General features: G+C 69.3%; 11 protein-coding genes across 11 annotated transcripts in view; 5 read left to right on the top strand and 6 right to left on the bottom strand.

Annotated features, from left to right (window-relative positions):
• The window catches only part of MICPUCDRAFT_34584 (type II secretory pathway family protein), a 3,943-nt gene extending 3,244 nt beyond the window's left edge, over positions 1-699 (bottom strand). Inside the window, exon 1 of the mRNA XM_003060606.1 lies at positions 176-699. Coding sequence (XP_003060652.1) covers positions 176-505 — 330 coding nt within the window. The 5' untranslated portion in view covers positions 506-699. The remainder of the gene's footprint in view (positions 1-175) is intronic.
• A 129-nt stretch (positions 700-828) lies between these two features.
• On the top strand, positions 829-2,355 carry MICPUCDRAFT_60071 (uncharacterized protein; the record flags this gene model as incomplete). Its single annotated transcript, XM_003060308.1, has 1 exon — positions 829-2,355. The coding sequence occupies one exon, from the start codon at positions 829-831 to the stop codon at positions 2,353-2,355; it is 1,527 nt and encodes a 508-aa protein (XP_003060354.1).
• A 1,058-nt stretch (positions 2,356-3,413) lies between these two features.
• MICPUCDRAFT_44557 (uncharacterized protein) lies at positions 3,414-4,430 on the top strand (the record flags this gene model as incomplete). The annotated part of the gene is made up of 2 exons (XM_003060309.1): positions 3,414-3,542; positions 3,624-4,430. 2 exons carry the CDS (start codon positions 3,414-3,416, stop codon positions 4,428-4,430), a joined length of 936 nt encoding a protein of 311 aa, XP_003060355.1.
• A 148-nt stretch (positions 4,431-4,578) lies between these two features.
• MICPUCDRAFT_40923 (COMPASS/Set1C complex protein) lies at positions 4,579-6,906 on the bottom strand (the record flags this gene model as incomplete). The annotated part of the gene is made up of 1 exon (XM_003060607.1): positions 4,579-6,906. The coding sequence occupies one exon, from the start codon at positions 6,904-6,906 to the stop codon at positions 4,579-4,581; it is 2,328 nt and encodes a 775-aa protein (XP_003060653.1).
• Positions 6,907-7,481: 575 nt separating this feature from the next.
• Positions 7,482-8,903, top strand: MICPUCDRAFT_60074 (SWI/SNF and RSC chromatin remodeling complex protein; the record flags this gene model as incomplete). The annotated part of the gene is made up of 1 exon (XM_003060310.1): positions 7,482-8,903. The coding sequence occupies one exon, from the start codon at positions 7,482-7,484 to the stop codon at positions 8,901-8,903; it is 1,422 nt and encodes a 473-aa protein (XP_003060356.1).
• A 232-nt stretch (positions 8,904-9,135) lies between these two features.
• On the top strand, positions 9,136-9,852 carry MICPUCDRAFT_60075 (uncharacterized protein; the record flags this gene model as incomplete). Its single annotated transcript, XM_003060311.1, has 1 exon — positions 9,136-9,852. One exon carries the CDS (start codon positions 9,136-9,138, stop codon positions 9,850-9,852), a length of 717 nt encoding a protein of 238 aa, XP_003060357.1.
• A 171-nt stretch (positions 9,853-10,023) lies between these two features.
• MICPUCDRAFT_27930 (uncharacterized protein) lies at positions 10,024-12,060 on the bottom strand. The gene is made up of 3 exons (XM_003060608.1): positions 11,977-12,060; positions 11,720-11,857; positions 10,024-11,528 (listed from the first exon to the last, which is right to left on the bottom strand). The coding sequence occupies exons 1-3, from the start codon at positions 12,044-12,046 to the stop codon at positions 10,201-10,203; spliced, it is 1,536 nt and encodes a 511-aa protein (XP_003060654.1). The 5' UTR covers positions 12,047-12,060; the 3' UTR covers positions 10,024-10,200.
• Positions 12,061-12,288: 228 nt separating this feature from the next.
• MICPUCDRAFT_49648 (uncharacterized protein) lies at positions 12,289-13,701 on the top strand. Its single transcript, XM_003060312.1, has 3 exons — positions 12,289-12,482; positions 12,752-12,811; positions 13,054-13,701. Exons 1-3 carry the CDS (start codon positions 12,318-12,320, stop codon positions 13,600-13,602), a joined length of 774 nt encoding a protein of 257 aa, XP_003060358.1. The 5' UTR covers positions 12,289-12,317; the 3' UTR covers positions 13,603-13,701.
• A 2,202-nt stretch (positions 13,702-15,903) lies between these two features.
• Positions 15,904-16,248, bottom strand: MICPUCDRAFT_7977 (uncharacterized protein; the record flags this gene model as incomplete). Its single annotated transcript, XM_003060609.1, has 1 exon — positions 15,904-16,248. A coding segment is annotated over one exon (345 nt), but the record flags the coding sequence as incomplete, so codon positions are not given.
• Positions 16,249-17,019: 771 nt separating this feature from the next.
• Positions 17,020-17,367, bottom strand: MICPUCDRAFT_18869 (uncharacterized protein; the record flags this gene model as incomplete). Its single annotated transcript, XM_003060610.1, has 1 exon — positions 17,020-17,367. A coding segment is annotated over one exon (348 nt), but the record flags the coding sequence as incomplete, so codon positions are not given.
• A 1,878-nt stretch (positions 17,368-19,245) lies between these two features.
• Positions 19,246-22,572, bottom strand: MICPUCDRAFT_47889 (uncharacterized protein; the record flags this gene model as incomplete). Its single annotated transcript, XM_003060611.1, has 1 exon — positions 19,246-22,572. One exon carries the CDS (start codon positions 22,570-22,572, stop codon positions 19,246-19,248), a length of 3,327 nt encoding a protein of 1,108 aa, XP_003060657.1.
• Between the last annotated feature and the right edge of the window lie 196 nt (positions 22,573-22,768).

Consider the following 22,768-nt stretch of genomic DNA (forward strand, 5'->3'; position numbering starts at 1 on the left):
GACCGAGGGTCTTACCCTCGCCCGTTCGCATCTCCGCGATCTGCCCTTCGTGAAGGATCATCCCGCCGATGAGCTGGACGTCGAACGGGCGAAGCCCGAGGACGCGGTCGCTCGCCTCGCGGACGACGGCGAACGCCTCGACGAGGAGGGAGTCCAAGTCCGCGCCCGCGCGCACCTTGCCCTGAAGCTCCGTCGTCTTCGCGCGCAGCTCGTCGTCCGACAGCTTCGCGATCGCGGGCGCGAGCGCGTTGATCGCGTCGACGCGGTCCTTGTACCTCGCCGCGGTCTTCGCGCTCGGGTCGCCCTTCATGAGGCCGTCCACGCCCTTCTTGAGCTGGTCGAAGATGGCGTCGCATCGCAGCGGCGCGCCGCGGACGGGGCGGCGGCGCGCGGCCGTCGCGGTCGCGTTCGCGTGAGCGCGGTTCTTACCGGCGCGGATACGCGTCTTGCCCGCGACGGCCGCGCGCGCGGCGAGCGCGGGGGCGGCGCTCGCGGCGGACGACATTCTCGCGACGACGACGGAGGAAGATCTGTCGAGATGCGGCGCCGACGCGGGAGGATTATTTCGTCCTCCGCGCGTGGATAAGCCGCGGCGACGTCGAACGAGACGCGGCGGTGGTCTTCTCTCTCCGCGAGGGGAGTCGAGAAACGCGTGTGGGGAGCGGGGAAGCTCTCGCGTGCGGTCTGCGCGTGCGCGCGCGGACGACAGTGCGCTCGGAGTCGCGTCCGAGCGTCGTTATCTCCACGTCATCTCTGTTGCGGCGTAGAATTGTTGAGATCCCAGTGATGAGATCCGAGCCGCGACGGACCGATGACTCATGGGTGAAGATGAAGTCCCGGATTCGGTCAAGTTCGGTCAAGTTGACCCTTCGTGCCGATCAAATCCTCGTCGCTGAAAAAGTGTCTCGCGCGTCGCGTCGTCCCTTCCGCTTCCGTCGCGAGAGAAGGAAATTCTCAACATTGCAACGCGACGACCCACACGCCGACTGCGCCGGATCTCGCACGGCGACGGCGGCGGGCATGTCGTCCGCGGCCCTCCGCGCGCTCGCGGCGCGCCAGAGCGCGAACGCCAGCGCGCCGTCGTGCTCGCGCGCGCGTAAACCCGCCCGAACGCGCGTTCCCATCGGCGACCGCGCCGCCCGATGGAATCGCGCGACGAGATTCGCCGCGGACCCGGACCCGCGATCGATCCCCGGGATCCCGCGCGCCGCGCCGAGCGACACCGTGGGCGTCCCGGGGATCACCTGGGCGTCCATGACGGAAGAGCAGAGGTACGAGGAAGCGTACGACATGATCGTTCGGCTCGCGACGACGTTGAACGCGTACGAGCACGTCGCGTTCACGTCGAGGGCGACCAACATGGGCGCGTACGTGTACGAGTCGCTGTCGCGGGTGCCCGAGGAGCACCGAGGACTGCTCGTCAACGAGCTCACGGACCGCGGTCTGGAGAACTGCTGGTTCATCGCGGGGCTTCTGTACAAGATCAAGCTCGCGGAGAGAGAGAGCTCGGGAGGGCCGATGGACGTGTCGAGCGACTTGGACGCGTACCAAGACAGGCTCGACCGCGCGGCGGCGGCGCGCGATCGATTCCGACGAATCGCCGGGGATTCGACGGAGGACGCGGAGACGGACGCGGAGACGGAGGACGACGACGATTACGTCGTGGAGGACTCCGTGGACGAGGGGACGACGAATAAGACGAAGACGAAGATGTCGAGCGCGAGGAGGGAGAAGGTCTTCGCCGCGGGAGACGCCGGCGTGCAGGTGTTCGAAGGCCGCGCCGCGAACGTCCCGGGCGGGCCGCTCCTCAACCGGTTCCAAAAAGTGTTTTACCCCGCCCCGGGGGTGAACGAAAAAGGCGAGATGACGGGCGTGTGGAACGGGCGCGTCGTCGTGAAGAAGCCGCGGTTCATCGAGAAAGCGCTGCCGCTGTACTTCAGCACGAACGATACGCTCGCGGGGCGGTTCCTTAAGGTTCCCGCCACCGCGGAGGACGCGGACGTGTCGCTCGACTACCAAAACATTCCCTACCTCGAGTCGGACATGCCGCCGGCGATGCGATACCCGAGCCGACGCACGCCCGGGGTGGACGGCGACGACGTGTGGTGGCCGATACCGAAGATCGCGCTCCCGCCGTTCGACACGCTCGTGGACTACATCCGGCCGCTAGGGCCGGGGGTGTACGCCGGCAAAGGGTGGCGCGGCGGAGGAAAAGGCGCGGAGTTTTTGACGTTTTTGTTGTTCCGAAGAGTGGACGTCACCGAGGAGGAACTGGAGGCGCTGGAGAGGGAGGGAGGAGGCGCGGGCGAGGAAGCGTTCACCCTGGGCGAGGAAGAGGGCGCGTCGGCGCGTTGAGTACCGTGGCATCTCGCCGCCTCTCGCGATGAAATCCAAAGAGCGAACGCGTCGAGACTTCGCGCACGCGTCCGTCCGCGTCCCTCTCTCAGAATAATAAGTCGTCACGCACGCTCACAGCACCCAACGAACGCCCCTCTCGTCTCTTCTGCAGTCTCACAAAACACCTGAAAACCCCGATCGTTCGCGAGTTGTTCGCGTCGTCGACGTCTCCCACTCCCGCGCGCACCGCGAGCGTCGCGTCCACCGGTCGACCTCGCTCCGGGCACCGGTAACACCTTCAGACCGGCCGCGCCGCGCGAGAGACGCGCGCGTCTCCTCCGTCGCGTCGCGTCGCGTCGCGCGAGGAAGAGGAACGAACAAACTGAAGATTTGTTGAGCGCGCGCTGCGAGGAGTACCGACAGACACCCGGCGCGCGCGAGACGTCCGCGCGCGATGGTGCCGCTGGGGATCCGCGCGGCGGCGCGCGCGGCGCGACGCGCCGCGCGCGCGGCCGCGACGCCGTGCCGCGCGGCCGAGACGGCGCACGGGTCGCCGTGGACGGGCGGCGCGCTCTTCTCCGCGCGCGCGATCGCGCCTCGCGCGGCCGCCGCGCACCGCTCGGGTCGCGTTCCTCTCGGAGCGACGGACACGTCGTCGTCGACGCGCGACCGCGTCGGCGCCGCGGAGACGCCGTTCGCGCTCGACGGCGGCGGTCGCGACGGGGAACGGAACCGCGGGTTCGCGACCGCGTCCGCGACGTGCGCGCAGGTGCGTTCGCGTCCTCCCGCGCCGCGATCGCGCGCGTCGCGCCGCGCCGCGCGGCTCGCCGTCGCGACGTCGCCTCGTCTTCTCGTCCGTCGCTCGCGCGCTCGCTTCGCGCGTTCGCTCGTCCGTCCCGCGTCTCGAGCGCACTCTCCCGCGCGCTCTCGACTCACGCCGTCCGTCCACCCACCGCACGATCCACGATCTACCCCCACCGCGCGATCCGCAGGCGGCTTCCGTGTCGTTCGACGACGCCGAGCCCGTGAACCCGTTCACGATCGTCAACGACGAGCTCGGCGCCATCTCCGCGCGGATGCGCCGCGCGGTGACGTCCGAGGTGCCCGCGCTCGCGACGGCGGCGGAGTACTTCTTCAAGGTGGGCGCGGAGGGAAAACGCATGCGGCCGACCGTTTTGCTTCTGATGGCGTCCGCGCTCACGAACGTCAGCGGCGGCGGCCCGGGCGGGACGGCGGCGCTCGACCGCAGCGCGTGGGCGGGGATCGATCACGCGCCCGCGCATCAGGAGCCCGGGGACGTGAGGCGACGGCAGCAGCGGTTGGCGGAGATCACGGAGCTGATTCACGTCGCGTCGCTGCTGCACGACGACGTTTTGGACCACGCGGCGACGCGACGGGGGTTGCGGGCGCTGAACTTGGAGGTTGGGAACAAGCTCGCCATCTTAGCCGGGGATTTTCTTCTCGCGAGGGCGTCCGTCACGCTCGCGAGCTTGCGAAACACGGAGGTGATCGCGCTGTTGTCGCGCGTTTTGGAGCACCTCGTCACCGGCGAAGTGATGCAGATGACTGCGAAAGCGGACCGTCTGACGTCGTTCGATCATTACTTTCAGAAGACGTACTTTAAGACGGCCTCGTTGATCGCGAACAGCGCGAAGGCCATCGTGTTGCTCGGAGGGCACGACGTGACGACGGCGGAGAGCGCATATCAGTACGGCCGGCACTTAGGCCTGGCGTTTCAGTTCCAAGACGACGTCTTGGACTTCACCGGGACCGGGAGCGTGCTCGGGAAGCCGACGCTGGGGGATTTGAGAGAGGGGATCGCGACCGCGCCGGTGTTGTTCGCCGCGGAGGAGCACGAAGGGTTGGGCGCGTTGATCGAGCGAAGGTTCAAAAACGTCGGGGACGTGGAGACCGCGCACGACTGGGTGAAACGCAGTAAAGGGATCGAGCGCACGAAGGCGCTCGCGAGGGAGCACAGCGCGGAGGCGGTGAGGGCGATCGAGTCGCTGCCGCCGATAGACTGCCCGCACGCGATGCGGTGCCGGAAAGGGCTGAAGGAGCTCGCGTACATGGCGGTCAATCGCATCAAGTGACGACGACGGATTCTTTTCTTTTTCTGCTCAACGACGGAGTTGACTCGATCGATGATTCTACTGTAATGCCGCGTGCTGTAACTCGTGTAAACGTAACGCGTTCGCTCGTTCGTCGTTTAACGAATCGCGCCGTCCATCGCTAGCTAAATTACTCGTCGTCGATCATCTCGACGTCTTCTCGTTCCTCGCCCGCGTCGTCGGCTTCCTCCTCCGCCTCTTCCTCGGCGACCTCCGCGTCTTCGTCCTCCTCGTCTTCGTCTTCTGCCTCTTCCTCCGCGTCCTCCGCGTCTTCGTCGTCCTCGCGGAAGTCGTCCTCATCTCTCTCCTTCCTCTTCTCCCCGACGGCGCCCACGGCGTTCGCGGCAGCCTCCTCCGCGAGTTTCCTTTCCTCGCGCGCTCTCCATCGCCGCTTCCGCTCCTCGACGATGCGCACTGCATCCTCCGCGGGGGTTAAATCCAGCGGAAGAAAATGCAAGCAGTCCTCCTCGCCCTCGTCCGTGTAGTATCCCGATTCGCGCGTGAGGATGTCGATGACGACGTTCGCCGCGTCCGCTTCCGCTTGTTTCGCCGCGTTCAGCGCCTCCTTCGTCGCTTTCGCGGCCGCCGCGCGGTGACGCATGATCGCCGCGGATTTTATTTTCTCGATTCGAAGCTCCTCCGCGGCGGCGGCGGCGGCGGCGGCTTTCCGTTCCTTTCGAATCGCGTCCACGGTCGCCATGACCGCGACCCGGTGCGGGTCGTCCGCGGGGAGAGATAGCAAAGGGTCCACGGCCGGTTTCTCGTCGAGGGTCGCGGGCACGATCGCGAGGGGCGCGGGCGCGGGCGCGGGCGCGGGCGCGGCGTCGATCGCCGCCGCAGCCGCCGCGTTTTCCTCCCTCCTCCCCTCGAAGACGTTCTCGACCGACTCTCGCGCGGGGGGAACCAACCCGAGCGCCACCGCCGGCGCGGGCGTGGACTCGAGCTCGGCCTTTGCGAGGATTTCGGCCGTCGTCGTCGTCGTCGGCGGCGGCGGCGGCGCGTCGCCCCCCGGCCCCGGCGTCGCGGCGGCGGTCTCGCCCGCGGCTTTCGCGCGCGCCGCTTCCTTCGCCGCCTTCGCCGCCGCCTCTTTCGCGTCCTCCTCCGCTTTCACCCTCGCCGCGGCCTCTTCCTCGCGCTTTAAGAACGCCTCTGCTTCTTCCCTCAGCGCGACTTTCCTCGCCTCTTCCTCCGGGTCGACGACGGTCGCGTCCTCGACCGCCGCGGGCGCCGCGGTCGTCGTCGTCGTCGTCTCCGCCGCCGCCGCCGCCGCGGCGTCCTCGGCGACCGCCGCCTCCGCCGCCGTCGCCGGCAGCGCGAGCGTCGGCTCTTTGTCGCCCGCAACCCCTTCCTCTTCCTTCGGCTTCGGATCAGCCTCGGCCTCAGCCTCCGCCGGCGCGATCGCCGCACGGTCGGTAGCGCGCTTCCCCCCGTTCTCGATCTCGTCCCGAACCTCGTCCGCGATCAAATCAAACTCGTCCTCGCGTTCGACGTACACCTCGTTCTCTTTCACCTCGTGAAACTCCGGATCAAACGCGCTCCAGTTCTCGACGTAGCTCTTACTCCACATGTACAGCGTCCCGTTCGCGCCGACGGCGACGACGAGCGATCGCAGCGGGTGCGGCGCGATCTGCGTGATCCCTTTCGTGTCCGCGCCGCCCTGTAAGATCCGAACCAACGCCCCCGAGTTTGTCTCCCACACGTGCAACTCGTGGCTCGACCCGGCGCTCGCGCCGACGACGTAGGCGCCGTCCGACGTGTACGCCGCCGCGGCCCACTGCGAGCGGTGCGTCGCGTTGAGATACGTCGTCGACGCGCGCAACACCCCGGCCGTGTGGCTCATCTGCCCTTTCGACGGAGACGACGCGTCCGGCTCCGCGACGTCGTACGAGTTCAACGCGCGCGCGTTGGACGTGACTAAAAGTTTCAAGCCGTCCTTCGAGAGCTCGATCCGCTTCACGACCGTCGCGTCCGGAACTTTCAACGCCTGGACGATGTCCATCGTCGCAGTCTCGACCACGGTGATCACCCCGCGGTTGTTCGCCACGAACACGTGCCGCGCGGACTTGCTGTAGATGGCGTACGCGGGCGCGCGCGACGCCGCGTTTTCGTCCAATCCTCGGCCCGGAATGCGACACACGAGCGACGCCGCCTCGACGCCGCCGGGCATCTGCGGCAGGTACGTCTTCTTCCTCCCTCTCCCGAGCACGAATGTCATCGGGCCGTCGTGGGAGGGGCAGACGAGCGCGACGGAGGCGTTCGTCGGGTCGAACGCGACGCGATGCAGCGGCGCGTCGAACGTCGCGCGGAAGACGTCGTCGGATTCCGCGACGTCCCACACGACGATCGCGCCGTCCGCGGCGGCGCTGACAACCTTTCGTCCGTCTCTCGACCACGCGACGCTCAAGATGGCGACGCCGTGGGGGTCGTCGTCGGTCGTGCCGTCGTCCCCGCCGGGCATCGGCGCGGTCGGGACGAACTCCCTCGCGACCGAGCGCGTGTCGAAGTCCCAGATCACGATCCGACCGCCGGACGTTCCCGCGGCGAGGAGCGTGCCGCGTCGGTTGAACGCGACGCACGTCGCCTTCCCGCGCTGGAGCGACTCCTCGATGACGTCGAGGATGGACGACGACCCGTCGTCGTCGCCTGATGAGGTGGATTCGGTGGGGTTCAGGGGGGGATCTCGTCAGTCGGCTGGGTTGCGGGGTTGTCATATCAATTCGCTTTGAAATTCGGGGCGCGGCCGCCGCGGCAGTCGCCGCGCGCGACGCGACGCGATGAGGGACGCGCGCTGTCTCCGCGCGGACGGAGACGCACCTTCGAGCGGCCTGTGCATCGTGCTCGCGTCTCACCCCCGCGGGTGCACCGCCTGTCCCGCGCCGCCGTCAATGAAGGCCGCTCGAGACACGGCACGGCGAGAAGAATGGAGCGTCGTCGACTTGCGGCGCCGCGCCGTCTCGCGTCTTGTCGCGTCGAGTGGAGAATTGAGAGGAGGGTTTGCTGTGCGTCACTGCGACCGCGCGCGCGCGGGCCGTCATGAGCTCGAAATACGCGGACGTCGCCGCGAGGGGCGGCCGCGGGAAGAAGCGCAAGGCGCTCCTCGCGGAGCAGCAGCGCCGCCTCCTCGCCGCGGGCGACGCCTCCGACGCGTCTCTCCCCGCGTCCGCGGCGTACACGCGCCTCGTCGACTTCGAGCGCGAGGTGGATGCGACGCTCGGCAGGAGGAAGGCGGAGGTGAACGAGGCGCTGAAGCGCGCGGAGCGCGTCCCGCGGACGGTCAGGGTGTACGTGTACAACACGTTCAAGCCCGCGAGCAAATCGATCGTGAACCCCGCGGAGGGCGGCGGCAAAGATCGCGGCGCGAAGAGGGGCGCGAGATCGGCCGACGGGGCGACGGGAGCGCCGATCGAGGAAGAGATCGAGCCCGCGTCGTGGACGCTGCACGTCCAAGGACGCGTCCTGAGCCAGGACGAGGCCCCGGACGGACGCGGGGACAAGCACGCGGACGCGGAGTGCGACCTGAAGTTCTCGTCGTTCGTCCGAAGCGTCGAGGTGAGGCTCGACCCGGCGCACTACGCCGCGGACTCGCTCCCGCCGCCGGAGGGCCAGGGCGCGGAGGACGACGCGAGCGTCGGCCCGTCCGTCATCGCGTGGAACGCCGACGACGCGTCACCGGACGCGCCCGCCGTGGACGGGTTCGAAGTGAAACGCCACGGCGACGCGGACTGCGTCTGCAAGATCATACTGCGGATCGATCACCAGCCGGAGCGGTACGCGGTGTCGCCGAGGCTGGCGGCGATCCTCGGCGTGGATCTCGAGACGCGGCCGCGGCTCATCGGCGCGCTGATGCAGTACGTCAAGCTGCACGACCTGCTCGACGCGGAGGACGCGGGGACGGTGGTGATGAACGACGCGCTGAGAGAGGTGTTCGTAGACGGGGCGGGCTTGAAGGGGAACGGGAAAGGGTTGAAAGGGTTGAGGGTAACCGATGGCGATAAGGCGTTATTCGCGGACATCGCGGAGCGGCTGCACGATCACCTCGAGCCGGCGCCGCCGATCGAGATTGATTACGTCATTCGCACGCGCGGGACGAGGAACCCGACGCTGCCGGAGTGCTACGACCTCCTCCTGGACGTGCCTTCCACCGCGACGAGCGGGTACCATCAGTTCGTGGAGCGCTTGGGGAGGGATCGGGAGATCGACGCGTGCGACGCGCGGATTAAAGCGGCGCTCAGGAAGATCGAAGAGCACGAGCGTCGGCGAAAGTTTTTTCTCGAGTTTTCGCGGTCGCCGACGGCGTTCATCAACCGCGTCGTCGCCGCGCAGGCGAGGGACGTCGCGGTCGTGCGACACGACGGAGCGACGCGACGGGAGGCGGAGAGGAACAAAGAGCTGTACGATCAGCCGTGGGTGGACGAGGCGTTGATGCGGTACATCTCCAGGAAGGGGACGGGGTGAGCGGCTGCCTTCAAGTACAGTTTGAACACTTTTAGAAGAGCTTTCGAGGCGTCTCTGAGTGCGTCCTGTCTCTGCTCTCTTCAGCGGAGTGTTCTTGGACCGCGCGTCGTCCCGTCGTTGCTCGGGGAAAACGCCTCCCGCGGCCGCGTCGCGCACTCCCTCGCGCGCGCGCTTCGCTTCGACTCGCCGTATCGCGCTCTTTCCAGCCGCCGCCGCCGCGCGCGTCCTCACGATGCACGCCGTCGCCTCGCTCCTCCCGCTTCGCGCGCCGTCGCCGCCGAAGACGTCCGCTCGTATCGGACCGAAACGCGGCGTCGCGACGCGCGTCGTCGCCGTCCCCGCGCGGCTCCTCCCGCGCGCCCCCCGCGGCGGCGCGATCAAGACCTCCTCCTCCTCCTCCTCCTCCTCCTCCTCCTCCTCCGGCGATGCCCTGCGCTCGAAGGTGGACGAGGCCGTGCAGAGCTGGGAGGACGCGTCCGAGGCCGCGTCCGAGGCGGTGCAAAAGTCCGGCGAGAAGGTCCTCTCGAAGGTGGAGTCCGCGCAGAGCGCCGTCAAGCGCGCCGGGCTCGCGGTCCTCGTCGCCGGCGCGCTGATCGCCGCCGCGGGAGCGCTCTGGGACCCGATACGCTACGCGAACTACTTCGTGTCCCCGCAAGACATCGCACTGCTGAGCGACGTCGCGAAACTCGGCGTCGCGACGTTGGTGCGGTTCGTCGGCGCCGCCAACGTCGTCGTCGCGACGGCCACGGCGTCGATCATCCCGGACGGCGCGCCGCAGAAGATGCGCAGGGTCGTTGAGAGCTCGATGCTTCTCTACGGCCTCGCGCTCGTCGCGACCGCGGTGATCGCGCAGCGCGGCGGGCTGTGGACGGAGGCGGGGAAGTGGCTGGCGCAGTCGTACGGCGGATTCATCGTATTTCTGTTCGCGTTCTGCCTTCTCTCGGAGTGAGCGAACGCCGCGGGTGACGTGGACCGCCTTGAGCGATGCGATGCGTTTTTCCCCACAGCACGTGGGGGAAAGCGCTCTCGATTTCTTTTTCCGTCCCGAACGCGACGACGCGTGCATTTTGACGACTTTGAACGACGACCGACGCGACGCGTGATGAGAATACGACCAAACGAACGAACGAACCGCGAAACGCGCGACGCTCTCTCAGCTCGTCACAATACAATCAACTCACGCGAACACGCCTCCTCCCGCCCCGCGCGACGCCTCGCCTCTCTCTCTGACCCGAGTTTCGTCGCGTTTCGTCGCGTTCGTCGCGTCCCGTCGCGTCGCGTCGCGTCGTCGCGGCGATCACCAGAGAACCTTCTTGTACGAGTGCATGTCGTGCACGCCACCCTCCGCCTGCGCGGCGCCCGTTCTCGTCTCCACGCGCATGTCCCCCGCGTTTCTCAACTCCGTCGCGTGCGCGTGGCTCTTCGCGCCCATGTCCTGGAACCCTTGCTTCACGCCGTGAATCAAGTACGGCACCATCTTGCACACGGACCCTTTGTCTTTCACCGTGCCGGACACGCCCTGCGCGACTTTCAGGTGGCCGCTCTCGCTGAGGTACCGCGTGTCGCTCCCCTTTTTCATCGCGTCGAGCGACCCCATCCCGCGGTACTTCTTCACCCTGACGCCGTCGACGTAGAAGTACTCCCCCGGCGCTTCCGTGGTCCCCGCGAACATGCTCCCGCACATCGCCGTGGACGCGCCGAGGGTCAGCGCCTTGGTGACGTGCCCAGAGTTTTGGATCCCTCCGTCCGCGATGATCGGAACGTCGTACTGCGCCGCGAGGTTCGCGACTTTGTACACCGCGGTCGCTTGCCCGCGTCCGACCGCGCACACTTCCTGCGTCGTGCAGATCGAGCCGGAGCCCATGCCGACGCGGAGCGCGTCCGCGCCCGCGTCGAGCAAACGCCGCGCCTGGTTTTGCGTCACGATGTTCCCGGCGATGACGTCCACCTCTGGAATCGTCTTCTTCAAAAACTTAACCATCTCGATCTGGTACGTGCTGTCGCCCTGACTCGAGTCCAGAATGAGCGCGTCCACGCCCTCGGCCGCGAGCGCCACCGCGCGGTCGCGATCCGCCGGCCGCGTCCCGATCGCGGCGCCGCACAGCAGTCGCCCTTTCTTATCCAGGCTCGGCGCGCCCGGCGGCGGCAGGAGCTTCTTCTGCTTGATCGACGCGCGCGTGATCAACCCGACGAGCTCCCCGGTCTCCGCGTTCACGACCGGCATCTTCCCCTTCTTGCTCTTCAGTAGTAACTCCTCGAGCGCCGCGACGCCGTCAGTCGCGGACCCGACGAGCAAGTCGCTCGCGGATGTCATCACGTCGACGACTTTCGTCGAGCGGTCGGCGACGAGCTCGGCGTCTCTCGACGTCACGAGACCGAGCAGCTTCCCGCCGACGGCTCCGGTGTCCGTGACGCACGCGGACGTGAACCCGCGTCGAGTCGCGAGCTCGTCCAGGAACTCGAGCGTCGCGTCGGGGGAGACCACCTCCGGTCGGGTCACGTACCCGAGCCGGTGCGCCTTGACCGCCTTCAGGTTGGCGATCTGCTCCTCTTGGGTCATGTTGTAGTGCAAGAAACCGGCGCCGCCGACGGACGCCATCGCGATCGCCATGTCCGCCTCGGTGACTGCGAGGAGCGAGCGCGATGGCGAGCGTTTAGGGGGAGGGAGGGAGACGATCGCGGGATGTCAGAGAGAGACGTGCGTGGTGGGCGAGAGGACGTCGAGGTTTCGAGCGCGAGCGCGCCGCGACGACCGGACAGGTGGAGCTTTTTTTTCAAACGCGCCGCGCCGCGCCGCGCCGCGCGCGACGACGCACCGGTGTCCATCGGGGACGACACGATCGGCGTGCGGATCGTGATGTTCTTCGTGAGCTTCGTCGTGAGGTCCACCTCCGTGGCCGCGAAGTTGATGTGCCCGGGGTGGAAGATGACGTCGTCGTACGTGTAGCACACGCCTGGTGGGCGACGGAGAGCGAGGACGACGGTGAGCGACCGATCGATCGATGATTTGTTTCGAAAAAGCGACGAGATCGCGATCGCGCGGACGCGGCGAGAGGCGCGCTCGCTCGCTCACCTTGCCCGAAGAGCTGCGCCGCGCTGAAGCCGTCGACGTCGTCCATCGTGACGGACTTCCGCTTAGACATCGTGTGGAGACGTGAACGAGACCGGGGGGGACGCGCCGCGAGGTAGAGTGCGAGCGTCGCGACTGATGAGCGCCGACTTTTGAAGCCGCGCAGGTGAGGAAAAATCACCCCATAACCTGTTCGCGGAGGACGTCGTATGCGCAAACAGTATGAAAGTACGCGCGAATCATACTACGCGGTAAATTCTCGTCACGCCTGCGTTTTTAAGCGCACCGCCATCGCCGTGCTAGGTCTTTTACCGTAGAGCCGGACCACACCGACATCGTTCAAGATGGCGGTCGGCAAGAACAAGCGCATGTCCAAGGGCAAGAAGGGGAGCAAGAAGAAGCAGCTCGACCCTTTCCTTAAGAAGGAGTGGTACAACATCAAGGCGCCCTCCATGTTCTCCGTGAAGCAGGTCGGCAAGACCCTCGTCACGAGGTCTGCGGGCACGAAGGTACGCGATGGGAGCGCTCTCCGCGGGGGTTTACCCGCGACGTAGACGCGCGCGCGGCGGCGTGGACGACGCGAGGACGTCACGGCGGCGACGGCGAGCGCACATCGCGCTCGCATCGCCGCCGTCGTTCGCGTCGCCGCGCGCCGTCCGCCGTCCGCGAGATTTTTTCTTCGCGCGCGACGCGGGGTTTTTTCCAGCGAAAACACGCGACGATTTCCGCCTCGATCACGACGCTGACGACGCTCTCCCTCCCTCGTTCTCCTCCCCAGATCGCTTCCGACGGTCTCAAGGGCCGCATCTTCGAGGTTTCCCTCGCGGACTTGAACCAGGTTAGTCTCGCGCGTCGCGATTCCGCGCGTTTCCCCGCGGCGGAAATATTAGGGTCTACTGACGGGTAGCACGCGGTGTGCGGGGGGGATGGATCGGCCGGCGTGGCGCGGCCGCCCCATCTCACCGCGCGCGCTCGCACCGTCCGCGCGTCGACGCCGCGAACTTCACGCCACATTCTCGACGCACGCCGCTGACGCGCTCGCCTCCCCCGCCCACCCACCCGACCCACCCGCTGCGACAGGATGAGGACCAGGCGTTCCGCAAGATGCTCCTCAAGTGCGAAGACGTCCAGGGCACGAACGTCCTGACGCAGTTCCACGGCATGGACTTCACCACGGATAAGATTCGCTCGCTCGTTCGCAAGTGGTTCTCGCTCATCGAGTGCTACGCGGACGTCAAGACCACGGACGGGTACCGCCTGCGCGTGTTTTGCATCGGCTTCACGAAGCGTCGCATGGATCAGACCAAGCGCACGTGTTACGCGCAGAGCGGGCAGATTCGTCAGATTCGCAAGAAGATGGTCGAGATCATCTCCAGAGAGACGACGACGTGCGACCTTAAGGAGTGCGTCCTTAAGTTCATCCCGGAAGTGATCGGGAAGGAGATCGAGAAGGTGTGCGCGGGCATTTACCCTCTGCAGAACGTCTACATTCGCAAGGTCAAGATTCTTGGCGCGCCGAAGTTTGACGTCACGAAGCTCATGGAGGTGCACGGCGACTACACGTCCGAGGAGGTTGGCGCGAAGGTTGAGCGTCCCGCGGAGGAGAAGAAAGAAGAGCCCGAGGCGTAAGTAAACGTTCGATTTCTTTTCATGGGGTGAGGGTTCTTCCGGCGTGAGGACTCCGCAAAACTTTAGGTTGTGTTGTAAAAGCAAAACGACCGAAATTCCAAAAAAACACCGCGCGCGTCGAAAAAGTACAGAACGCGTACGTTGTACTGTACGAATTCTCGTGTATGTCTTTTTAGTGTCCAAGTAAAAAAATTAATAATGAATTTCTTCTCTTCCAACCGTTCGTCACGCCGCCGTCCTCGGCTTGGGCGTGATGCACAGCTGGCACCGCACGTACTCGTACGACTCCGCGGGGAGGTAAAACCCGTTCGCCTCCCACTCCCCGGGGTGCCCTTCCAGCGCTTCGAACTCCGCGCCGCCGGAGCACTCGTCGCAGAACGCTTTCGAACACGTCGCGCACCGCAACAACACCGTCGCCGTCTTCGCCCTCGCGCGGCGTTTCCCTCCGCCGCTCGCGTCGGCGTCGTTATCCCTCGCCCTCGCGCCGCAGCCGTGGCAGACGTGCTGCGGGCAGACCCATCCTCCCCTCGGCGCGATCGTGATCGCCGCGCACCCGAACGACGACGCGCGCGGGCACAGCTTGCACTCCAGCCTCTTCCCCGCGACGTCCGGGGCGACAAACGCCGGCGGCAACGCGACGCACGCGCCCGGCTCGCCCGCGCACGCGAGGCACTTCCGCTCGTGCCACGCGTCGACGGCGCGAGGGGCGGACGCCGCGGCGAGTCGCGCGGTCGCGCGCGCGGCCGCGACCGACCAGGTCTGCTCGTCGATCCCGACCCCGCGCGTGGCGGCGGCGGCGGCGGCGCCGCCGGCGCACCACTCGCCCTCGCCGACGTCGCCGCCGCCGTCGACGGGCGCGAACGACGCGTCGCGAAGAGACAGCGCGACGACGCGCGCGCCCGTCTGCGCGCGCACGCGCTTAGCCCACGCGTCGTGGTCGCCGTCGCCGCCGCGCGAGGCGCGGTAGGACTCGAAGACGCGAGCGGCGACGGCGGCGGCGCCGGTGGCGGCGCCGTCGACGCGCGCGTCGAGCGGCCGCGCCGCGACGACGTCCTCCTCGACGGAGCCCTCCATCGCGAAGCGAAGCACGGCGACCGCGCGCGCGCGGGACGACGAGGACGTTTTCTCGTCGTCGTCGCCGCCGCCGCCGCCGCCGCGCGCGCCGAGGACGCGATGCAACACGCTCGCGAGGTGCGCGCTGTCGGGACCCTCCGCGTCCAAGGAGACGACGACGTCGACGCGCGCTGCGGCTTCCCGCGTCAGATCCGTCGCCTCCGACGCAAGGCACAGGAGCACGGTCAGCTCTCGGTTCACGGCGCTCGCGGCGAGGCTCGCGCGCTTCGCGCCGCCGCTCGCGACGAACCGCGAGACGGCGTGTAAGCGCGCGCCGAGCGGCGCGCCGTCCAGACGGAAGTGGCACGCGCGCGCGGCGTTCAGCGACGCGGCGACGGCGTCGAGCGCGGCGGAGGACGACGACACGACCAACGCGGCTTTCTTCTCCGCGCGCAGCTTTGGCAGCAACGCCGTCTCGAGCGCGCGAACTTTCGCGGCGATCGCGCCCGGGGACGCGCTCGCGGCGCGAAGCAAGGCGTCGAGATCGAGATCCGGCGGCGTTTCGCGCGGCGCGCGATCCGAGTGGACGAGCCACGGCACGCGAAGCACCGTCTCGCGGACGCGCGCGTCGCTCGCGCCGAGCTCGGCCGCGGTGACGCGCGCGAGGATGACCGCGCGCGTCAGCGCGCCGCGATTGGAGACGCTCCACTGGTCGTCCAGCGACGACTCGTCGACGTCGACGCGCCGGTCGGCGGCGTTCTCCGGGTCTTCGTTCAAAATCTCGTGAAACGCCTCGGGGAACAAAATCGTCAGCGCGGACGACAGGTATCGTCCTCTCAGACGCGCGCTCGCGCCGCCGCACAGGCCGCCGAGAACGTTCCCCGGGCGCGTCATCACGATCGGGACGTCGAACGTCAGGAACCCGCGCAAGTTCGCCTCCGCGAGCGACGGGAGGTGCGACACCGCGTCGTCGCTCTCGACGTCGAGGACGACGGTTCGAAAGCTCAGGCGCTTGAGCGCGGCGGGGAGGACGCCGGGGTCGCCGTCGCGGTCTTTCGCGCGCTCCTTCTCCCTCTGCGCGCGCCGGATCGCCTTGCTCTGCTTCTTCCCCTTCTTCCCCGCGCACGACGGCGCCGCGGGCGCCTCCGCGACGGGCTCGACGGGCGTCTCGGGCTCGCCCGCGGCGGCCCTCGCCGCCGCCTCCTCCGCCGCCGCCGCCGCCGCCTCCGCCGCCTCCTTCGCGGCGTCGATCATCATCCCGCGCGGGACGACGACGAGGTCGACGTTCCCGCTGCGAAGGATCGCCGCTTTCGCGGGGTTCCGCTCCTCCGCGGCGTCGCGCAGCGTCACCGCTCTGAGCTTCGGACAAAATCGGTTCAGCTCCGAGATCCACGCCGCCGTCGCCTTCTCCTCGCACACCACGAGGTGCGGCCCTCGGACGCCGACGACGTCCCTGAGGTGAAGCACGTGCGACAAGATCGTGAGCCGCTTCCCCGCGCCCACGCGATCGCACACGATGCTCCCCAGACCGGCGAGGTGCGACGCCGTCAAGCGCGTCGCGCCGTCGCGCTGATGCGGTCGCAGCGCCGACCACGGCGCGCTCGCGTCGTGGTCCCTCGCGTCCTGCGTCCTCGACGCGACGTCCATCGTTCTCCGCGCGGCGGTCGCCGCGCGCCGCGTCTCCGCCTCGCCGGAGCTCGCGTCCAGGGCGACGAGGCGCGCGGTCTCTTTGTCCGACACCCCGACGGACGCGAGAATCTTGCGCGTGAGTTTCCCGTGGCGCCCGCGATCGCGCGTCGACGCGATGAACGGCGCGAAGCCCTCCCAGAGCGCCACCGCGGCGGAGGCGCGCGCGTGCGGCGCGGGCGGCTTCTCTTTCGCCGTCTCCGCCCCCGCGTGCTCGATGCCGTGTTCTTTATCCTTGTCCGGCGCGCCGCGGAGGTCGTCCGGTCGCGCGTCCGCGTCCGCGAGGTGGGCGTAGACGCCGACGGTCACGGTCGCGGTCGCGGTCGCCACGCGTTCGATTTCGTCGCCAGTCGCCGTCGCCGCGGGCTTCGCGGGCTTCGCGGGCTTCGCGGGCTTCCCCGCCGCGACCCTCCGCCCCTCCTCCCACCGATCCTGCGAGTGCGTCTTACAGAATATCACCGGCCGCCCGTCGCTGACGTGCCGATCGCGCTTGAACCCGGACGCGCGCGCGCACAGCGGGTGGAACGACACGAAACACTTCTTCATCGCGCACTGCGTGCACGCGCCCTCGATGTCGCACAGCGAACACCGCAGGTTCATTCGCGCGCCCTTCACGAACGACATGTCGATCAGAGGCGGCGCGCCGCGCTCCCTCCCCGGCGCGTCCTTGACGACGAAAACCTCCGGGAGGCACTCCGCGCACGCGATGTGCGCGTGCGTCCCGGGCGTCTCCCACGACACGTCCCATCCCGACGGCGGGTCCACCCTCGCGAGCGCTCCGCCGGGCTGCGGGCACAGCGCGCAGACGCCAAACTCGCCTTTCGACACCTTCCCCGCGTCGACGCCGTCGGAGCACCCGACGCACAGCCACTCGCCCTCGGGGACGCCTTCGAGGCCGTAGCACGAGACGTGCACCTGCACGTCGCATCCGTCGCAAAACAGAATCTCGTCGTCGGCGCGCCAGTGGTCCGGGGCTTCCTCGCCGCAGACGTGGCACGCGTCGAGCTTCGCGGCGGCGCGCCACATGGACGCGACCGCGCGCGCTTTCGGATTGTTCTTCACGTCCATCTTCGGTCGAGGCATAGGCGGCGTCGGCGTCGGCGTCGGCGTCGGCGTCGGCGTCGGCGTCGGCTCCTTCGCGAGCTTTTTTCCACCCGGTAGCGCGCCAGTCGGGGACGCCTTCCTCTTGTGCGCGTCGTGTCCGCCAATCTCGAACGCGCCGTCGCCGGTGTCTTCGCTTCTGTCCTCCTCCTCTCCCTCCGCCTCGAGGTCCTCTTCGGGGACCTCGATCCGGGCGGGGGGCTTCTTCTCTGGTTTCGACGTCGACTTCCCGCCGCTGAGAGACAGACGACGCAAAATCGTCTGCGGCACGGAGTGCGGGTCCACGGGCGCGGTCTCGCCGGACCGCACCGCCGCCGCCGCCGCCGCCGCTTTCCTCGCGCGCACGACCGCCTTACTCGCCGCGGACGCGAGCGCTCTGCCTCTCGCCCGCGCCTCGACCGCGCGCTCGTTCTTCTCGAGCGCGTCCGCGATCGCCGCGGCGGCGGCGGCGGTCGTCGACGCCCACCGCTCCGTCCCGCTCGCGGCGCCGGCCCGGGCCCGAGCGGACGGATCGCCGCCGCGCGCGTGCGCCGCGTCGGGACGATCGCCGCGAAGGACGAGGTATTCGTCGTCGCCCTCGCGCCCCGGGTACGTCTCCCCGCTGCTCCGCCGCGACGCGTTGGATCCTCCCTCCTTATCCTTCTCGTCGTCTCCGGCTGATCCGCCGCGATCCCACGCCTCGAGATCCAGCGCGAGGACGTCGTCGTCCCTAAGCAGCAGCGCGCCCGCCGCCGCCATCGCGGCGTCGGCGCCGTCGCGCTCTCCGGGGCGCCCCCCGGCCCCGGCCTCGTCGTCGTCGTCGTCCGTCTCGTCCGCGTCCGCGAACTCGCCCGCTCTCGCCTCGTCGGAGGCGTGCGGCGCGAGTTTCGCGCGCAGCCACCGCTCGTTCTCGTTCGCGCTCGGCGGGACCGGCGCGTCGAATACGTCGCAGTACCGCCGTTTGAGCTCGCGCGCGGGCCAGCTCCGGAGCTGCGCCTGGGAGAACTCGCCGAGGAGGCGCGTCGCGGCGCGGTCGCGAGGAGACGCGTCGCGATCGCGGTCCGCGAGAATGTTTTTCGCGCGCGCGCGCGCGCTCGCGCCGCCGTCGCCGTCGCTCGGGACGAGGATGCTCCGCAGATCCTCCAGGCTCAGGTGCTCGCAGTCGCCGTCGGTGTACCGAACCTTGTACCCGAGCGGACCCTGACCGTCTGGGGAGCTTGGGTCGAAGGACTCGACGATCCCCTCGAAGACGCCGTGATCCGCGAATTCCTTGACGCACCGACGCCCGACGAGCTCGTGCGCGAGCGGCGGCGTCGGCGCGGACAGGAGGCCGTCGCGCGCGCGGTCGCGGTACTCATCGATCGACTTGCCGCCGTAGCCATCGCCGATCGACATCACGAGATCCATGCCCGTGGATCCCGCGTCGACGACCATGCGTCGGCCGAGTCGGCGCGAGGATCGATTATCGACGCCGAGGAATTGCGCGGCGAATTCGATTTCCAGGATCTCGCTCGGACGCGACCCGGACGCTCCCCGCCGCCGCGTGACGCGCGCTCGCGCTCCTGCGATCGATTCGCGTCCTCCACGCCCGTCCGATCCCGCGGAACACTCCCCCTACGCGTCCGTCCGCCGCCGATGGTTCTGCGGAGCGCGAGAGCGCGCGTGTCCCATTATTCTCGTCAGTTGAATCGCCCAGCGGGGGCGCATTGATTCTCATCAGTGCCAGTGCGATGACTCGGACGCAGTGCGCAAGATCGCAGATCGCGATGGGTTCAAAGTTTAAGTTGTCTGTTTGTGTCTCTCTTCAAGTCTACGACGGTCTCGCTATCGCCTCGCCTGCTTCGCCCGTCTTCGCGTCGCCGCGTCCGCGGAGAGAAGCCCACACGCGCAGCTCGCGCGGTTGCAGCACGCGGGCCGCGGCGCGAACGCGGGCGACCGAGGCGTCGTCAGCGGCGGCGGCGGCGGCGGTTTCGACCGCGCCGGCGACCGCGTCTTCCCTCCTCCTTGCGCTCGCGCGCGCCACGTCATCTCATCGTCCGCGATGAACCCAACCTCGGACGCGAGCATCGCGGCCGCCGCGGTCGCTGGCCTCGCGCGCGCGACGCCGCCCGGGCGGAACGCCGGTCTCTCCGACGACGCCGCGGCGGAGCCGGAGCCGGACCCGGGGCCGCGCTTCGCGGGCGATGACCTTTGTCCGTCGACGCGCCCCGGGGACGTCGCCGGCCGGCGTGCACTGACCGCGGGCCGACCCGGGGACGCGCCAGGGATGATGTCCTTCGAAGGCGACACGTACGACTGCGAACGGTGCGCCGCGATCGCTCTCTCGGCGTCGTGATCGAACGCGTCCGCCTCGAACGCGCCGCCGTCTCCGTCGTCGCCATCGCCGTCGTCGTCGTCGTCCCCGACGCGGATCGACTTCGTCGCCGACGCGTTCGGCGGATACGTGACGACGCTCTGGGAGGTCCGGCGGTCCGGGGACGACGGGTCCGCGGACGCGGGGCGTCGCGCGGACGGGCGCGCGCCGCCGCTCGCGGTGAGCGGCCGCGCGCCCGCGGCGGCGGCGGCGGCGGCGGCGGCGGCGGCGGACGTCGAAGGCGCCGCCGTCTGAGGCCGCCGCGTCCTTCGCTGCTGCGACGACGGCCCCGTCTGCGGGCGGCTCGCGCTCGCGGCGGCCGCGGCGGAGAGCGCGCTCGGGGGAGGCCGCGGCGCGGTGCTCGAGGCTGCGTGAGAGACGCGGAGGTTCGACGGCGTCGCGGATCCCGGACGCGCGGCGCCCGCCGCCGCCGCCGCGGCCCTCGCCGCCGCGCTCGCGGGCGGCTCCCCTCGTCGCAGACTGCTGTTCGTCATGCGGTCTTGGCTGCTCGGCGCGCTCCCCGGGCGGTGCATCGAGCTGCTCGCGGCGCGGACGACCGCCTTCGCGGGCGCCGCGCGCTCGCCGCGTCGTCGCATCGAGTTCGTGAACCGTCGTTCGCTCGGCGGCGCCGAGTCCGGTCGATGAGACGACGTCTGCCTCGCGATCGTCAGCGCCTCTTGCGTCGCGCGGTGCCCTCGCGGCGCGCGCGGCGGCGTCGTGGAGACGTACTCCGCGAGAACTTCATCCTCGCCGTCCATCCCCTCGTCGACTTCCGTGACGTCGTGATGTTCCCCCGACGCGGGGCGGTGATGAATCCCCGCGGCGACCGCGGCGGCGGCGGCGGCGACCGCCCTCGCGCTCGGCGTCCCGGGGATCCACCGCGCGTCGCCGTCATCCATCTCGCCGACGTCCATCTCGCCGTCGGAGAGCTCGCCCATGATCACGGACGACCGCGCGCTGTCCGTCGGGCCCGCGAGCGCGTTGCCGTCGTCGTCGCCGTCGTCGTGTCCCCCCCCGCCGCCGCCGCCGACGACGCGAAGGCGTTCCTCTAACCTCACGAACCGCTGCGACTGCCGCGCGTACTTGTTATGCAGCGACTTGTAGCACCCGCGGATGTGCTGCAGCTCCGCCCACATCTCGCGCATCATCCCCGCGGACGTGGAGTCGATCGCGGCGGCGCCGGTATCGTCCGTCCAAGGCAACGCCCCCGGGTCTTCGTCCTCCGCCTCCGCGGTCGTCGCGTCTTCGAGGTACTCCCCCTCCTCGCCGATGCTCGGGAGGTGCGTCGAATCGCTCTCCATCGGCGAGATCGACGGCGCGAACTCCGAGCGCCGCCGCCGAAGCGCCAGCGCGGCGTTCTCCGCGTGTACCGCGTCGCGCTCCGCGTGCATCACCGTGCGTTCGAGCCGCGCGTTCGCGTCGCGCGCGTTCCTCAACTGCGCGCGCAACGCTGACATCTCCCCTTCCGCGGCGTGCTTCCACTCGTGCAGGAGCTCGAGCTCGACTCGCAAGTCGCCGACGTCGTCGGGTTTCGCGTCGTCGACGTCGCGCTTCTTCGCGGGCGACTTCGTGGGCACTTTGTACGGCGACGCCTTCGCGGCGTTCGTCGTCGGTTTTTTCCATCCCCGCTCCGCCGCCGCCGCCGCGTCCCTCACCTCTCGCATCTCCTCCGCGGTCTCGACCGCGCGTCGAAGCGCGGCTTCCTTCTCCCGCCGCGCGTCCGCGACCTCCTCTTCGAGCGCGGCCGCCCTCGCGCGCGTCTGCTCCAGCCCCTCTTCCGCGGCGATCGCTCGCGACGTCGCCGCCTCGAGTTCCGCGTTGTACGCGGCCGCGAGCGCGTCGTCGCCGACAGCCGCGAAGTCCCTCGCCGCGTTGAGCTTCTCGATCGCGCTCGCCTCGGACTCGCGCGCGTTCTGTAAATCTAGACGCAGCGCCTCGACGCGCTCGTCGGACGCGGAGAGCGCCGCGCGCAGCGCCGCGACGTCGTCGGAGGAGGAGGAGGACGACGCGCCGCCGGCGCCGGCGTCTCCGGCGTCTCCGGATCCTCTGGCGGATCCTCGCTTCTCGCTCAGCGACCGCCGCATCCTCGCGACGGCGGCGCGCTCCTCGTCCAGGGCCGCGCGCACGGTCGCCTGCGCTCTCAGCACCGTCGTCGCCTCGTGCCGCTCGTTCTTCAACAGCTGGAACCCCTCGCTGACGACGGCGAGCTGCGCGCGCGTCGCCTCGAGCTCGCGGGCCATGAGGTCGCCGCCCTTGTGCTCGTACGCGACGTCCGTGGCGTGCATCGCCGCCTGCATCTCGAGCTCGGACTTGAGCGCCGCGTTCATCGCGAGAAGGGACTCCGCGTCTCGCTCGGCGTCGAGAAGCATCGCCCTGTACTTGTCGCGCTCGCGCTCGCTCGCGTCCAGCGCGCGCGCGTGGTCTCGCAGCGCCGCGCGTTCGGGCGCGCCGGCGAGCGGGGACGACGTCGACGCCGACTCCGCGACGCGGCGCATCTCGTCCAGCGCGGTGACCATGCAGTCCAAGACCTCGTGCCCGTCCACGCCGTCCTCGCGCGTGAGCGTCACGCGCAGCCGCGCGGCCGCGGCCGCGAGCGCGCCGGAGACGCCGTCGAGCGCGCATTCCGAAGCCATCGACCGCAGCGCGTGCACCGCGTCGAGCGCGCCCCCGGGCGGCGGCGGCGACGCCGACGCGACGACCGCGCCGCCGTCCGCGCTCGACCGCGACGCCGCGGACGCGCTCGCGCCGTCGCCCGGACGCCCGCGGCCCTGGGGGGCGCGCCCTGGGGAGCCGGCCATCGCGTCGTTGACCGTTGCGGGCGGGGGGATCTGACCGGCCGCGGCCAAGGCGCCGGAGAGGGAATCGGGGCGATCGCGCGCGCGGACGCGTACGCGGTACACGTACGCGACTCTGACTAAATGCGCTGTGTCGCGCGTTGACCGGCGAAAAAAATTTCCCGCGGAACCTGGCCGAACCGCGCGACGTGATTCGCCG

Source organism: Micromonas pusilla (genome assembly GCF_000151265.4).
Source record: "Micromonas pusilla CCMP1545 genomic scaffold MICPUCscaffold_8, whole genome shotgun sequence".
NCBI classification, from domain to species: Eukaryota; Viridiplantae; Chlorophyta; class Mamiellophyceae; order Mamiellales; family Mamiellaceae; genus Micromonas; species Micromonas pusilla.